Below are 17,075 nucleotides of genomic sequence, written 5' to 3'. Positions count from 1 at the left end.
AGACCCAGATGGGATTCCAAACTTCTGGCTAAAGCAATTACATGCTCTCCACCCTCACTACGCTCGAGCATTTCATGAACTCATCCAAGGGGAACAGCCGAGGGATGAATGGCTCACAGAAGGCAACAATGAATCCCGAAATCTGAAGAAACCCATCTACCCAACAGATATCGACCAATAACCTGCCAACCAACAACGTACAAACTTTTAACAGGTGTAATCACCTCTGCAATTTACGACCACCTCGCTCAACAAGGAGCTTTAGAGGCAGAGCAGCAAGGATGTAAGAGAGGTTGCCATAGAAAAATGGACCATTTTTTGTTAAACAAAACCAGACTCGAAAACTGAAAGCTCTGACAAACCAACATATGCACAGCCTGGAAAGATTACAAAAAGCTTTTGATAGCGTCTCACATTCATGGATTATAAAATGCATGCAAGTGTACAACATTGACCCCCACATCGTCACGCTGATTGAGAAAGCAATGACGCTCTGGACACACAATGCTGATACCACCTAACTTGGAAGGAAAGATTGAAATCCCAGGAATAAAGATACGACGTGCTATCTTACAAGGTGACAGCCTTTCCCCACTCCTGTTTTGTCTCGCTCTGGACCCACTGAGTAATCTCATCAATGAACAAGGACACGGATACAATCTGACATGCAACAGAAAAATGACCAAAGAAACAAGAAGGGTATCACACCTAATGTACATGTATGATCTAAAACTTCGCCCCAAATGATAAGAAATTGGCAGATCAACTGAAACTAGTTAAGCAGTCCTCGGAGGACAGTTTGGTTCATGAATCATGATCTTTTATCAAAAAGGAAGTGGGGATTTTGAGTTCTGGGAAAACTTCCCCCCATCTCCTGAACCCCAAATGGAGATAACAACCAACGGGTGAAAACATAACCTCTTTCCACCTTCGGTGCCAGAGATAAAATTAAATGTTTCGTTTTTCAAAGTTTCTTCAACCATTCCATTGGAGTGCTTTGCTTGAGTGCTTAAGCCACTTGGCCAATTAAGCTTCGATTTTTCCAAGCTTCCATGGTGATATTCCAACTCGGTTCTCTGTGGGAACATTTTTGGAGTTAGAAAGGCAAAATAAATGAGATGATTACAATGAGTAAAAAATGTTTTCAGTTGTTACAAAGCAATGAATCGCCACATTGTAGAGTTGTAACATGTGACTTCAGGGGGTGATGTCACGCATGGGAGGCAGGCCTAGCAGTTGGTGCGTGGTCTTTGGAGTTGTATCTGTGTAAGATGGTTGTTCATACAAACCTTGAATAAGTGGTGACAGAACTTGATCGAGACTTTCTCAATTGCTCAGCAGGAAACTATGAAGGGGATAGCCTTCATATCACATCACTTCACATCAGGATAGCCAAGAGGTATGCACGCTCACTCTCAGCTGTCTAGCCTGGGTTTGATTCCTCACCCAGCTATAAACTGTCATCGCAGTGTTTCACAGACAGGGTGATTCATCAGTGTACGTGCCGTTTCTCGGATGGACATCAAATTGGGCATCACATCTACCAGATTCTCCCCCCTCCTTAATCTCCCCTCTCACCTCTCCCCTCTCCCCTCTCCCCTCTCCCCTCTCCCTTCTCTCACCCCTCTTGCCCTCTACAGTTATTGTCTTGTGTCGGGATAAACATTATTCAATAAAGATGTAGGGATGGTTTTCACATGATCATTTCATTTGACAATCCCTACCTTGTTTACTTACGTTCTGGAGTAACACCCCAACATCCTTTTGCATTTTACCTCTGCCATCGAAAGTCAAGTTTCTAAAATCCTCAATTTTCATCCCATTGACTTGAAATTTGAAGAGGATTTGCATATCAGGTCACTCAATTCAATGAACAAGTATTTTTGAGCTCAACATAGGCTAAAGGTCCTATAGGCCAAAAAGTCGATATAGTCATTCGTCAACTTTCATCCATTTCACTTGAAATTTGAAGAATATTTGCATATTTGGTCATTTAATTCAACCACCAATTATTTATAAGGTCAAATTTGTTTTATGGATTTTGCAAGTATAGTGCTCTACATGACATCTTTCTTGTTTGTTTCTTTGTTTGTGCAGATGTGTGTTTGGGAGGGGATGGCTCGAGGGTTTGTGAGGATTTGGAGTTTTTTTGAAAACATAGTCGAGGCTCATGGAAAAGCAAGTACACTGAAGGGATCAGAACAGATAATAAACATAGGGCAATACCAATGGGCGCTCACCTGATAGCGGCTGGATAAGATTACCAGGGAACAACTAGGAGGCATGGATGACCCACAAAATATGTAATGGAGAAGAAAGTAAATACATATGAAGTTTTTTTTTTTCATGACATGAACAAACTGAGGTACATCACGGGTGATAAAGGTTGAAGTCAAGTTTCATCGAAATTGTGTGTGTAGTTTCGGAGAAAAATGTAAATACATATTTTGGGGGGCAACCCCCCTTACGCCCCCTTAGACAAGGATTTCTCTCATGTCATGAACAATCTTTGGTACATCATGGGTGATGAATGTTGTCACATGTTTCATCGAGATTGGGTGTGTAGTCTCAGAGAAGAAAGCAAATACATATTTTGGGGGGCAACCCCACCTTACACCCCCTTAGACAAGGATTTCTCTCATGTCATGAACAATCTTTGGTACATCATGGGTGATGAATGTTGTCACATGTTTCATCGAGATTGGGTGTGTAGTCTCAGAGAAGAAAGCAAATGCATATTTTGGGGGGCACCCCTCTTACACTCCCATATAGCCCGATTTTTCCACTGTCATGAACAAACTTTGGTACATCATGGGTGATAAAGGTTGTGGTCAAGTTTCATCGAAATTGTGTGTGTAGTTTCGGAGAAAAATGCAAATACATATTTTGAGGGGTAACCCCCCCCCCCTTACACCCCCTTAGACAAGCATTTTACTCATTTGATGAATAAACTTGGGGACATCATGGGTGATGAAGGTCGTGGAAAAGTTTCATCGAAATCGTTTCTGTAGTTTCAGAGAAGAAGTTACAAGTGTTTGTGAATGGATGGATGCCCTGACGGATGGACGACGCACCATCTCATAAGCTCCCCAGAACTGCGTTCCAGGTGAGCTAAAAAGAAGACGCATAAAAGGAAGCAAAACATGCAAAGAAAGACGGAAAAGGACTAGTAGAGAGAAAGGGGGCGAACACCAACAGTAGAGTTGAAGGCCAAGATGAAGGGAGACTTTGACAAGCAATCGGTGTGGAGAGGAATTGGGGGAGGGGGGCAGAGAAGATGCATGGGGAGTGTAATATGGATATAGAAGGAAACTCTCAAGATGGAAAACTGGGTTGGGTTAACGATGGTAGAAAAGATGGTTTTGGGTTGGGGATGATCTGAGACGGTGGTGAACAGCTGTCTTGAAGACCTGGAGGGAACAATGAGATTGCAGAAGAGATGGAAGTTGATTCTATAGGTGGGGAAAAAGAGGAATAAATGTTTTTTAAATTCCTTTTCACAAACCTTCATATATTTTTACAGTATGTGTGTGTAGTCAGTATCATCATTTAAGTGCTTTATACTTCTCTTGTTTTCTGGCAATCCGCTGTTATGCGACCATTTCAATATAATGAAGGGTACCGGAAGAGGTGTGTCAATGTGGATAAAGATTTCATGGAATATGAAAACTGGTGGTTGAAATCTCACCATGAATGTCACTCCTAGAGAAGACTGTTTCACTTGAAAAACTGTACTTTCATTGCATTTGAACACTTGGAGCAGAAGCCTTCAGATGCCATAGTGTAGAATTCTTTCACACGTGTACATATCCGGTATAGGACACCATTCTAAATGGCTACTTTCCGCAAATGAATTCTTGCACGCAAATTAATCGACCGTTGCTGCCTCAGCTAAATAGCATGTATATAGTTTTGTGAGGTGTGTCAGTTCGTTCAATAATAATGTATATTCTCGGTTAAAATAAGGTGAATTACTCCGCACGCGAAAAGAAAAGCGGGCTTAAACATTTGGTTCAGTCTGTCTGTCTGTCTGTCTGTCTGTCTGTCAACAGACTTTAGGCTATGATCGAGGAACTACTTCATTTTAATTTAATGTGATATTCTGAACACTCGAACATGAATCACAGCATGATCCTGCAGTTTTGCAGTACTCTGGTTCTGAATTTGGCAACTTGCACGGAATCTCGTCCGGAGAGCGCATGTGCACAGAGTAAGGTAATATATTTTTTTAGTCTGTCTGCCTGTCTGGCAGTCAAACAAAATTGAAAATCATTCCAAACAGGAACCTTACAGTTTTTAGGGTCATAATAAAGGACAAAAACAACAGGTACGAAATTTTAGTCTCCAGACCTTTAGATATTTCAAGTTACAATTATTTTGCTGAAAGAATAATTTGGTGATCTCAAACATCACGTCTTTGGGATGAATTCCTTATTTCAGAAGAACAATTGAAATGTGTCATCAATAAATTCAAGTTTGCTTGCTTCACTTTGAGAGATTTATTGACTTTTTATCTCGCCTGTACGAAGAACAGAGAGCTATAGCGATACCCCCAGCGTGAGCGTGAAAATGTTAAAGTTTTTGGTGCAAGTTATTTTTTCCTTTCTAATGTTTTTATCTACCACACTATTTTTTATATGCCCGATAAATATATATATATCGGGGCGTATTATGTGATAGTGGTCGTCCGTCCGTCCGTCCGTCCGTCCGTCTGTCTGTCTGTCTGTCCGTCCATCCGTTGCTGTCCGCACTCTAACTCCCAAAGTTTTCAACTTTCACGTTTCATATTTGGTACATAGGTACCGACTGTGGAGATGGTGTGTCGCGACATACGTTCGTCATTTAAAGTGGTTGCCATGGCAACTAGGATGCTGTTTTCCATGTTGCAGCACAATTCTGTATATACCTTCTTGTTCAGGCATAAGTTGTGCTCACGTGCGCTCTTGTTACTGATTACAATATACAAATACATATATTGCTTTAAAATTATTTGGATCAGACTTCACTGCAATGCTTTATAAAAATATTAATTATTAGACTCGTCTTTTAAAAACGATAAATGTATAAACAGGCGAGCATTGGGTGGCTTTGACACCAACTCTATGGTTTTGGGTAATTCCATTTATTCCCAGTAACTGATTGGATTTGAGTTGTATTTTGGAAATATTTGGTGTTTTAGTAAATCTTCATGAATGTGTACATGAATATAGTTTTTTTGTTTTTCTTTTTGTTATAATATGAAACATCGTTCAGAAAACAAAAGACAGATTTTAAGTGTATTTATTGCTAATATCTTTATCCTGAAATGTATTCACAGAAGTTCAACATTCATTGTTTAATTTCAGTTTTTCGAAACATCAGCTCAAACTGGAACCGGATGATCCATTGGTAATCAGGGATGGTCTTGTTTGGTATGGAACAGCAATATAGTGTGCGAGCAAAGAATTCTGGGAAAGATCTGAGAGAAAGCATGCTGGGATACAGGAAGCAGCAAAGCAAGACCCGTCGGGTTCCAGCGATTTTGCCTCGTTATTTCTAATAGGACGAGCGCATCACAATGCAGATGATGGAGAACAGCTTTTCGAACTCCGTGCCGCAACCAAACGTGGAAATGAAAACGCTCAAAAATTCCTGGTGGATAATGTTGGACAAAAAGACAACTTGTGCATTATTGTTTTTACAATTGTGCTCTTATTATTATTCTGTTTTAGAACTTGTCATGATAATTAAATTACATTCACAAAATAAACCTTTCTTACTATTTCTTATTGTTCTGTTTTTAGCAATCACCAAATATTGAAGATCAAATTTATACAACAATTCAACGCTGGTTGAACGTTTTACAAGGTGATACCAGAATAGACAGGTATAAAAAATCTGACATGAGGAAAAGCTAATTATCTTCAAGCCAATGTTGACGTTGTAAACCCTTGTATCATTGTAATACACCCTCTGTTATACTGTAAGTCCCATGTTATATTGTGTCGCAGCTCAAAATGTTTCGCAATGTCCGAACCACATCTCCTTCCTCAGGAGACAGCCTCACCTTGAACAGGCTGGGATTCAATTGGATCTGTGCGCTGTGTTTTCTGCTGAGCTCCTTCAGATATTGAATCATCTCCCTCTTCTTGTCCATCAATCTGATTACATCGTTGATTGCGTTGATCTTGCGGCTAGCCTGCCATTTCGCTTCGGGATTGTGAGGCAGGTCCTCCATTTTTACGTCGGAGAATTTGGGGAACAGCTGTTGGGCATCCGGAAAATCTTCAGGAAGCTGGAACAGAATCAAAAGATACGGACAGCCCATGTTTGGGGAAAATTTCAATGATTACACATTTAAATTAACAAATCCTGATCAGAAACAAAAGATACATCCAGAAGATGTTTGGGGAAAATTTCAATAAAAACACATTTAAATTAACAAATCCTGATCAGAAACAAAAGATACATCCAGTAGATGTTTGGGGAAAATTTCAATAATTACACATTTAAATTAACAAATCCTGATCAGAAACAAAAGATGCATCCATTAGATGTTTGGGGAAAATTTCAATAAACACATATTTAAATTAACAAATCCTGATCAGAAACAAAAGATACATCCAGTCGATGTTTGGGGAAAATTTCAATAATTACACATTTAAATTAACAAATCCTGATGAGAAACAAAAGATACATCCAGTCGATGTTTGGGGAAAATTTCAATAATTACACATTTAAAATAACAATATCCTGATCAGAAACAAAAGATACATCCAGGAGATGTTTGGGGAAAATTTCAATAATTACACATTTAAATTAACAAATCCTGATCAGAAACAAAAATACATCCAGAAGATGTTTGGGGAAAATTTCAATAAATACACATTTAAATTAACAAATCCTGATCAGAAACAAAAGATACATCCAGGAGATGTTTGGGGAAAATTTCAATAATTACACATTTAAATTAACAAATCCTGATGAGAAACAAAAGATACATCCAGTCGATGTTTGGGGAAATTTCAATAATTACACATTTAAAATAATAAATCCTGATCAGAAACAAAAGATACATCCAGGAGATGTTTGGGGAAAATTTCAATAATTACACATTTATGATAATAAATCCTGATCAGAAACAAAAGATACATCCAGGAGATGTTTGGGGAAAATTTCAATAATTACACATTTAAATTAAAAAATCCTGATCAGAAACAAAAGATACATCCAGGAGATGTTTGGGGAAAATTTCAATAATTACACATTTGAATTAACAAATCCTGTTCTCACAATGAGATTACAAAAATTTTTGAAAGATGAATAATTTATTTGAGCCACGATGTGAACCATCTATTGACTTCAGGAGTGGACAGACACACATAAGACTGTAAGTACAAACAATAGATTGTATAATATATGAAAACAGACAAGTTTAGCTTACCCAAGAAGAACCTTCAAGCTGTTCTCCTCAAAGTGATAATAGATATTTGGCCATGTTTCTCTGATGCCCTTCTTTTCACCATCACTTAGTGTTGGCAAGGATCCTTCATCAACGATTGGCATGGCTGGTTAATTAGGATCTCGGAACTTGAGAGGAACTTGGTTGAGAATGATGTGGGCCAGGTCCCGAGCTCCTTTATATGATATCCGAGGATGGAATCGTGTTTTGCAATCAAGCGAGAAGAGTTTTGCATAGCTGGGGTACAGAGCTAATGATTATTCTTGATGTTTAGATTTTCACGAGGATGTGGGAATGGGAGGGAGTGGGTGATGATCACAAAATGAGATGTGACGTACATTGACAAACTCGAGCTTCTCAATCTAGCTCTGATGTCATTTTTTTTTCACCATTTCCTTTCAGGAGAAGTGTATGCGTGTATGTGTGTGTGTGTGTGTGTGTGTGTGTGTGTGTGTGTGTGTGTGTGTGTGTGAGTTACTGCTGTTGCTGCTATCTCCACACGTGGGTGGATTTCCGAAGGTGGAATGGAAACCTACCAGGTCTCAAAGTATCCAACTCCATAATATTCTGGCAAAACTTGGTGAACAGGTTGGGTGTGTGTGATTAGGACGAATTGATTCGATTTTGGTGCAGATCCAGATCCGCACATCATTGGATGCAAATCGTAATCTGTTCAGCTGAGCGGTGGTTCACGCTCTACCGAGTGCCATTGTAGTTTAATATAATGGAATAGGATGATTTAGCCCGATTTGGATTGTGTGGTTAAGAGTTGGCTTTCCAAGTTTGTAAACGACAAAAACTTTGGAGGTAAGGAGGGTGGTGGTGGTCAGATACAGGAAAGACACTGACAGAACAAGGGGGCACAGTTTAAGAGTAAAGAGGAGGGTTCGGACGATAGTAAGGTAATGGTCTTTCACTCATAGAGTGTGGGTGACAGGGTGGACTTGACTCACACTCACCTCTAAGCCTGGGTTCGAATCCCAACCCCTCTATAAACTAACATGTTGGGTTTTCACAGGGAGGGTGATTCATCGATGTGTGTGACATTCCTCGGATGTTAAACTGGCAATCCCATATGCCATCATTGGTTGGTAGACGTTAAAGATCTCACAGTGTCCTTCACGAAGAGTGGGTGAGTTATTGCCAGCACCATGAACAAATGAGAAATTCTTCTCCTAACAAGTGATGGGAAGGCAATGGCAAACCTCCAAGTGTAACACTTACCAATAAACTGTTTTGTCAGCACTGACGTTCTGTAACAGAGTTCGGTACTTCAGAATGAGAGAATCCTTCAGAATTGATGGAGATCCCGAGAAACTGCTTTTGGTTTCATATTTATCAAGATGAAATATTTTATTATCACATATAAATTAATAAATTTACTTCTGGACTCAGATTTTTGAACCCCACTACACACATATATATATATATATATATATATATATATATATATATATATATCAAAACGATGTATCTCATATCTCTTGGGAGTTGTTCATAACCAGGTAGTGGTTGGCATTCTGGGTTTATCTAGATTTATATCTGAATTTTGCAATGACAGTTGTTGAGGATTTTGTAACAATTGAGGGAAGACTTTGGGGAGGAGAATATGGCTCCTAGGATGAGGGATCAACAGAAGAAAGGGGTTCATGAAGAATGTGGATGGGAAGATAATTGATTGTGGGGTATTTTCCTTTTCCAGGGATAGATATATTGGGTCCATGAGTGGCAATGAGGATTTTCTGGATCGAATCCAGAATTGCTTTTAAAGTCAGTTTGTGGAAAAGCCTAAGAAAGGGAATGCAGTCTTAGATTTTTTTTTGGAAGCAATGATCGCAATGTGGTGGAACAAGTGGATGTTTGAGAACATATGGAGACAAGTGACAATAAATCATGTGTGAAACGATATTGTTGAGACACGGAATTTAGGAGAGTCAGGCAATGCTAATTGTCAGGGAGACAGTGGGATACTTCAGAGATTAAACTCCTTGATCTCACTATCAGCCATGATATTTCTTGGGCAAATGACATTTCAAAGTTGGCCTCCAAAACCAGTCGGTGATTGGGTGTCTTCCATCGTGTAAAGTCCTTTCTTGGCACACCTGAATTCACATCCACCTGCAAGGCCTTCATCCACAGCTTGATGGAGTATGGCTCTTCCCTCTAGACTGACACCCCTGCCTCATCTGTTCCTCAGTGTGATGCCATGGAAACCAAGGCCTTAACGATAATTGAAATCTCCCACGTTGAAGCTGAGTCAATGGGCAAATCACTTTCCATCCCAGACAGGTCGGTGGTCTCTCTTGGCACCCTCTCTTCTTTCTGTGCTTTGCATCCCCCTCCCCACCCCCAGGTTTCTGCATGGTGATCATGGTCCACCACCAACCCCCTTCTGGTGAAACAAAATCCAGAATCACTGCTCATCTCCACTTATTTGTTCCTTATTTTCCTGCCCATTGAATCAAATTCTACATTCTCTTCAACCTAACTCTTCACTCCAGGTCTTCAAGACAGCTGTTCATCACCACCTCAGGTCATATCCCATTCAAAACCATGATATTATTTTTAGACCCTCACTTCGAGTGGCTTTATATCTTGTTTGGGGGGATATCCATGAAAAAAAATCTTCCCACCCACCCTCAGCCCACCTCCTTACAAATTTCCAGTTTTCGTTCCGAAGAGTTTCCTTCTGTGTCCATCTTGTCCACCCAAGCATCTTCCCTGACCTCCCTTTCATTTCCAGATTCTGCGTTTCTCCAAGTCTCCCTCCATTTTATCCTTCAAACCAGTTCTTGATGTTTCCCCCCTGTCTTTCTCCTGTTCCCTTTGTTCTGTTGTGTCCTGCTCCTTTCAGTGTTCTCACTCTTCCACGAGCCTTGACATTATATCCAAAGAAAATGGGTAAGGGTTTGAATTCCAGGGAGACAAACTTTGAAGATACGAGAATAGAGTTGTGAGATTTTGATTTGGAAAAGCCAACATGTGGGCAGTCTCCATCGGAGAGATGGGAAACCTTCAAGGAGCAAATGGATCAGGTGCAGAGTACGGAAGGTTTATTTCATAGAGTCGAGGACATCAGCAAGCCATGTGTGGAGTTGGCTTTAGATGCCACAGGCACAGAGTTTGGAGAGCAAGGCAGGATGCCAGACTGTATCAAAAGCACAAGATATATCCAGAGAGACTGCTCTGATCTCATGTCTGGTATTGAGGGCCTCCATCCATTTTTTTGTGAGGAGAAGCAGCATGTCCAAGGTGGAGTGACCTGCTTTGAATCCAAATTGGTGATCTAAGATGAGGACGTTGGAGAAAAGGAAGGATTTCATATCAACTGTGATGATTGATTCCAAGACGTTGCTGATTGGAAGCAAGTTGATAGGTCTGCAGTTAATGTGATTCGTTTTTGTACCTTTTCAGCTCACCTGGAATGTAGTTCCGGGAAGCTTATGGGATGGCGTGTCGTCCGTCCGTCTGTCCGTCCACAAGTATTGCAACTTCTCTGAAACTACACTCAGGATTTCTATGAAACTTTAACACATCCTTCATCACCCTGTATGTACCAACATTTGTTCATGGAATTTAAAAAAACATTGGTGTCTGAGGGGCTTTATGGGTGTCGCCCCCCAAAATAGGTCTTTGCTTTCTTCTCAGAAACTACATTATATATTGCATTGTGGATAAGGCACTGCCATGATGGGTCAGATTAGCTCACCCTGTATATATCCTTGTATTTTCATCAAAATCTCACTGCAATGTTGTAACTTCTCAACCACAGTAAAAATGGTAATTAAAAGTATTGGATTTAATCCTCGATGGCCATGATATATTTATTTAGGCATTACATTATTTTAAGACAGAAACAGTTTGGTGTTGAAGGTGTCACAGAAACATTAAGTTGGTTTCACCACATTTTGTGTTTTTTTTTTGTTTTTTGTAAAGAGATCAAAGGTGTTCGGACGAAATTGTACAAACATCATGTGCAGGACATGGATCTGAGTGGAGCATTTAGATTTTCGATGAACTCCAAGAACAGTGGGAGACGATGGGAAAAGTAAACACTGGAAGAGATTTCAACCTGGAATTCCAATGTCATGAGATGAGTGCTCAGTTGGGAATGCTTAACAAGTGTTTTGGCCTTTCTTTGCTCTTGGAGGATTCGTCTCCAGACCTCCAGATATATACCTCCACCACCGAAACGAGATGGAGGATATGTTTTCACCCCTGTCTGTTTGTGACCAGGATGAACCCAATCTCAAACAGGGTTTATGAACAAGATATCTAAAAACGTTGTGGATGGATTCGGATGAAATTTGATGATGGACAAGAACGAAAAGATTAGATTTTGGTGAATATCCGAATCCGGATCGAGATCTGACGGTATTTTAAGTGGTTTGACCATTGAGAAATGGGGCCAAAAAACGACAATGTAGGATTTCTGAAAAAGTTCTCGACAGATTTAGATTAAATTTGGTGGGCAGGTTTGGTTTATAATGAGAAAGAATTGATTTTGGTAAAGATCTGAATGAGGATCGAAGTGATTCTTCACCATTGAGTGATCGATCTAAAACGATGCATAGCATGATATCTCAAAAAGTTACAGACAGATTCGGATGAAACTTGGTGGATGAGTTGGTTAGGTGGCAAGAACAAAATTAAATTTTGGTGCAGGTCCGAATCCAGATCCGGCCTATCAGTAGGATACAAAATGTGAACTAATCTGCCTAGCAGAGGAATGTACTCTCCCAAGTGGCCGTTCTCATTCAAGGAACAATTATTTTGCCAAAAGAATAACTTGGCGATCCCAAAAATCACTCCTTTGGGATCAAGTTCTTATTTCAGAAGAACAATTGAAATGTGTCATCAATAAATTCAAGCTTGCTTGCTTCATTTTGAGAGATTTATTTGCTTATTTTGTGTAATTCCATTAATTCCCAGTAACCGATTGGATTGGAGTTGTATTTTGTGACATTTCATGTTTCCGTAAAATTTCATGAATATGCACATGAAGTTTTTATCATCATAATAGGAAACATCATTCAGAAAACAAAAGACAGACGAAGTGCATTTATTGCTGATATCTTTATTCTGTAATTTATTCACGGAATCTCAACATTCATTGTTGATTTCATACTTTCTAAACAACTGCTCAAACTAAATAATGCTTTTGTATTGTTTGGGATGGAAAAGCAACATGGTGTGGGGAGCAAGGTATGCAGGGAAAGATGTGACGAGAAAACATGCTGGGACAAATGAGGCAGCAAAGAAAGGCCCGTTGGGTTCCACTGATTCCAACTCGGTATTAATCGTACGACGAGCGCAACAAAATGGAGATGATGGAGAACAACTTTTCGTACGCCTCCTTGCTACCAACGGGAATTACCGCTTGGTGAACAAAAATCTTCGCCATTTCCTGAAGAAAAAGACATTATAATTGTTATTACACTTATCCTGTAATTATGCTCCTTAACTCATCGTATTCTAGAAATTACACATTCGGAAAATAACAATTCATGATATTTATTTCTTGTTGTAATAAACATTATAACAAAGGACTTTATTGCTAAAATATCACTCTAATCATTAGTACAGACCATATTTTGACAGCAAAACGGTAATAATCTGGGTATATATCCAGTGGTTGTAAGCCGGGGTTGAAACAATTTATAGCAAATAAAACAATACGTGTTATTATCTTCATAGATATGCTGCGAGGAACAAATAATATAATCACCAAATGTACAAGATCAAATTGTTTTTCTAACACCTTGCCTCCACTTTTATGTTTTACAGAGTGAAACCAGAAATCTATTATAATCTGACATCAGCAAAATAAATTAATCTTCAGGATTGTACTGACAATGTAAACCCTGTATCGTTGTAATATACCCTCTGTTATACTGCTACTACCGTATTATATCATATCGCAGTTCTAAATGTCTCCCAATGTCTGAACCACATCTCCTTCCTCAGGAGACTTCACAACCTCACCTTGAACAGACTGGGGTCCACTTGGAACTGTGCGCTGTGTTCTCTGCTGAGCTCTTTCAGAAATTGAATCATCTCCCTCTCCTTGTCCATCAATCTGATTACATCGTTCACTGCATTGATGATTCGGCTGGCCTGCCATTTCACTTCGGGATTGTGAGGCAGGTCCGCCGTTTTTACCTCGGAGAATTTGGGGAACAGCTGTTGGGCATCTGGGAAATTTTTTAGGAAGCTGGAACAGAAACAAAAAATATGTACAGTCGGTGTTTGGGGAAAATTTCAAGAATTACACATTTAAAATAACAAATCCTGATCAGAAATACAAGATACGTACAGTCGGTGTTTGGGGAAAATTTCAATAATTACACATTTAAAATAACAAATCCTGATCAGAAGTAAAAGAAACATACATTTGGTGTTTGTGGAAAATTTCAATAATTACACATTTAAACTAATAAATCTTGATCAGAAGTAAAAGAAACATTCAGTCGCTGTTTGGGGAAAATTTAAATAATTACACATTTAAAATAACAAATCCTGATCAGAAATACAAGATACGTACAGCTCGGTGTTTGGGGAAAATTTCAGTAATTAGACATTTAAAATGACAAATCCTGACCAGAAATACAAGATACGTACAGCTCGGTGTTGGGGAAAATTTCAGTAATTAGACATTTAAAATGACAAATCCTGATCAGAAGTAAAAGAAACATACAGTCAGTGTTTGGGGAAAATTTCAATAATTACACATTTAAAATAACAAATCCTGATCAGAAGTAAAGGATACGTTCAGTCAATGTTTGGGGAAAATTTCAACAATTACACATTTGAAATTACAAATCCTGATCAGAAGTAAAAGAAACATACAGTCGGTGTTTGCGGAAAATATCAATAATTACACATTTAAAATAACAATATCCTGATCAGAAGTAAAGGATACGTTCAGTCGATGTTTGGGGAAAATTTCAATAATTAGACATTTAAAATAATATCCTGATCAGAAGTAAAAGAAACATTCAGTCGGTGTTTGGGGAAAATTTCAATAATCACACATTTAAAATAACAATATCCTGATCAGAAGTAAAAGAAACATACAGTCAGTGTTTGGGGAAAATTTCAATAATTACACATTTAAAATAACAAATCCTGATCAGAAGTAAAGGATACGTTCAGTCGATGTTTGGGGAAAATTTCAATAATTACACATTTAAAATTACAAATCCTGATCAGAAGTAAAAGAAACATACAGTTGGTGTTTGGGGAAAATATCAATAATTACACATTTAAAATAACAATATCCTAATCAGAAGTAAAAGAAACATTCAGTTGGTGTTTGGGGAAAATTTCACTAATGAGACATTTAAAATAACAAATCCTGATCAGAAGTAAAAGAAACATACAGTCGGTGTTTGGGGAAAATTTCAATAATTAGACATTTAAAATAATAAATCCTGATCAGAAGTAAAAGAAACATTCAGTCGGTGTTTGGGGAAAATTTCAATAATTACACACTTAAAATAACAATATCCTGATCAGAAGTAAAAGAAACATACAGTCGGTGTTTGGAGAAAATTTCAATTATTACACATTTAAAATAACAAATCCTGATCAGAAGTAATTGAAACATACAGTCGGTGTTTTGGGAAAATTTCAATAATAATTAGACATTTAAAACAACAAATCCTGATCAGAAATACAAGATACGTACAGCTCGGTGTTTGGGGAAAATTTTAGTAATTAGACATTTAAAATGACAAATCCTGACCAGAAATACAAGATACGTACAGCTCGGTGTTTGGGGAAAATTTCAGTAATTAGACATTTAAAATGACAAATCCTGATCAGAAGTAAAAGAAACATACAGTCAGTGTTTGGGGAAAATTTCAATAATTACACATTTAAAATAACAAATCCTGATCAGAAGTAAAGGATACGTTCAGTCAATGTTTGGGGAAAATTTCAACAATTACACATTTGAAATTACAAATCCTGATCAGAAGTAAAAGAAACATACAGTCGGTGTTTGCGGAAAATATCAATAATTACACATTTAAAATAACAATATCCTGATCAGAAGTAAAGGATACGTTCAGTCGATGTTTGGGGAAAATTTCAATAATTAGACATTTAAAATAATATCCTGATCAGAAGTAAAAGAAACATTCAGTCGGTGTTTGGGGAAAATTTCAATAATCACACATTTAAAATAACAATATCCTGATCAGAAGTAAAAGAAACATACAGTCAGTGTTTGGGGAAAATTTCAATAATTACACATTTAAAATAACAAATCCTGATCAGAAGTAAAGGATACGTTCAGTAGATGTTTGGGGAAAATTTCAATAATTACACATTTAAAATTACAAATCCTGATCAGAAGTAAAAGAAACATACAGTTGGTGTTTGGGGAAAATATCAATAATTACACATTTAAAATAACAATATCCTAATCAGAAGTAAAAGAAACATTCAGTTGGTGTTTGGGGAAAATTTCACTAATGAGACATTTAAAATAACAAATCCTGATCAGAAGTAAAAGAAACATACAGTCGGTGTTTGGGGAAAATTTCAATAATTAGACATTTAAAATAATAAATCCTGATCAGAAGTAAAAGAAACATTCAGTCGGTGTTTGGGGAAAATTTCAATAATTACACACTTAAAATAACAATATCCTGATCAGAAGTAAAAGAAACATACAGTCGGTGTTTGGAGAAAATTTCAATTATTACACATTTAAAATAACAAATCCTGATCAGAAGTAATTGAAACATACAGTCGGTGTTTTGGGAAAATTTCAATAATAATTAGACATTTAAAACAACAAATCCTGTTCTCACAATGAGATTGCAAAATTTGTTCAAAGATGAACAATTTATTTGAGCCACGATGTGAACCATCTATTGACTTCAGGAGTGGACGGACGCATATAAGACTGTAAGTACAAACGATAGGTTGTATAATATATGAATACAGACAAGTTTAGCTTACCAAAGGAGAACCATCAAGCTATTATCCTCAAAGTGATCATAGATCTTCGGCCATGTTGCTCTGATGGCCTTCTTGTCACCATCACTTAGTGTTGGCAAGGATCCTTGATCAACGATTGGCATGGCTGGTTAATTCGGATCTTGGAACTTCAGAGGAACTTGGTTGAGAATGATGATGAGGGCCAGGTCGCGAGCTCCTTTATAAGAAATCCGAGGATGGAATCATGTTTTGCAATCAAGTGAGAAGAGTTTCGCAAAGCTGGGGTACAGAGCTAATGAATATTCTTGATGCTTAGATTTTCACAAGGAGGGGGGGGGAGGGAGGGGTGATGATCAAAAAATGAGACAAGAGGTACATTGAGAAACTCACGTTTCTCAATGTACCTCTTGTCTCACTTTTGTCTCAATCTGCTTAAATGACAAGTGTGTGTCTACACACACACACACACACACACACACACACACACACACACACACACACACACACACACACACACACACACACACACACACACACACACACACACACACACACACACACACACACACACACACACACACACACTCGCCTGGTTTTGAATTGTGACCCAGCTATAAACTATCATCTCTTGATTCCCTGGTTTTTGGCAAACATGCAGACTGATCAATGTGTGTGCCGTCCC

The 17,075-nt window shown here is 38.2% G+C and overlaps 1 protein-coding gene and 1 pseudogene across 1 annotated transcript; both read right to left on the bottom strand.

The window, feature by feature from the left end:
- Window positions 1-5,465: 5,465 nt before the first annotated feature.
- LOC147009660 (globin-3-like) lies at window positions 5,466-7,659 on the bottom strand (annotated as a pseudogene).
- Window positions 7,660-12,502: 4,843 nt separating this feature from the next.
- Window positions 12,503-16,699, bottom strand: LOC147009659 (globin-3-like). Its single transcript, XM_085861684.1, has 3 exons — window positions 16,415-16,699; window positions 13,427-13,655; window positions 12,503-12,848 (listed from the first exon to the last, which is right to left on the bottom strand). The coding sequence occupies exons 1-3, from the start codon at window positions 16,534-16,536 to the stop codon at window positions 12,738-12,740; spliced, it is 462 nt and encodes a 153-aa protein (XP_085717810.1). The 5' UTR covers window positions 16,537-16,699; the 3' UTR covers window positions 12,503-12,737.
- Between the last annotated feature and the right edge of the window lie 376 nt (window positions 16,700-17,075).

This window comes from Eptatretus burgeri, chromosome 17 (assembly GCF_056783735.1).
Source record: "Eptatretus burgeri isolate ZD-2024b chromosome 17, Ebu_testis_v1, whole genome shotgun sequence".
Taxonomy (NCBI): domain Eukaryota; kingdom Metazoa; phylum Chordata; class Myxini; order Myxiniformes; family Myxinidae; genus Eptatretus; species Eptatretus burgeri.
Note: the sequence above shows the minus strand (reverse complement) of the source record. Positions and strands in the feature narration are given on the sequence as shown.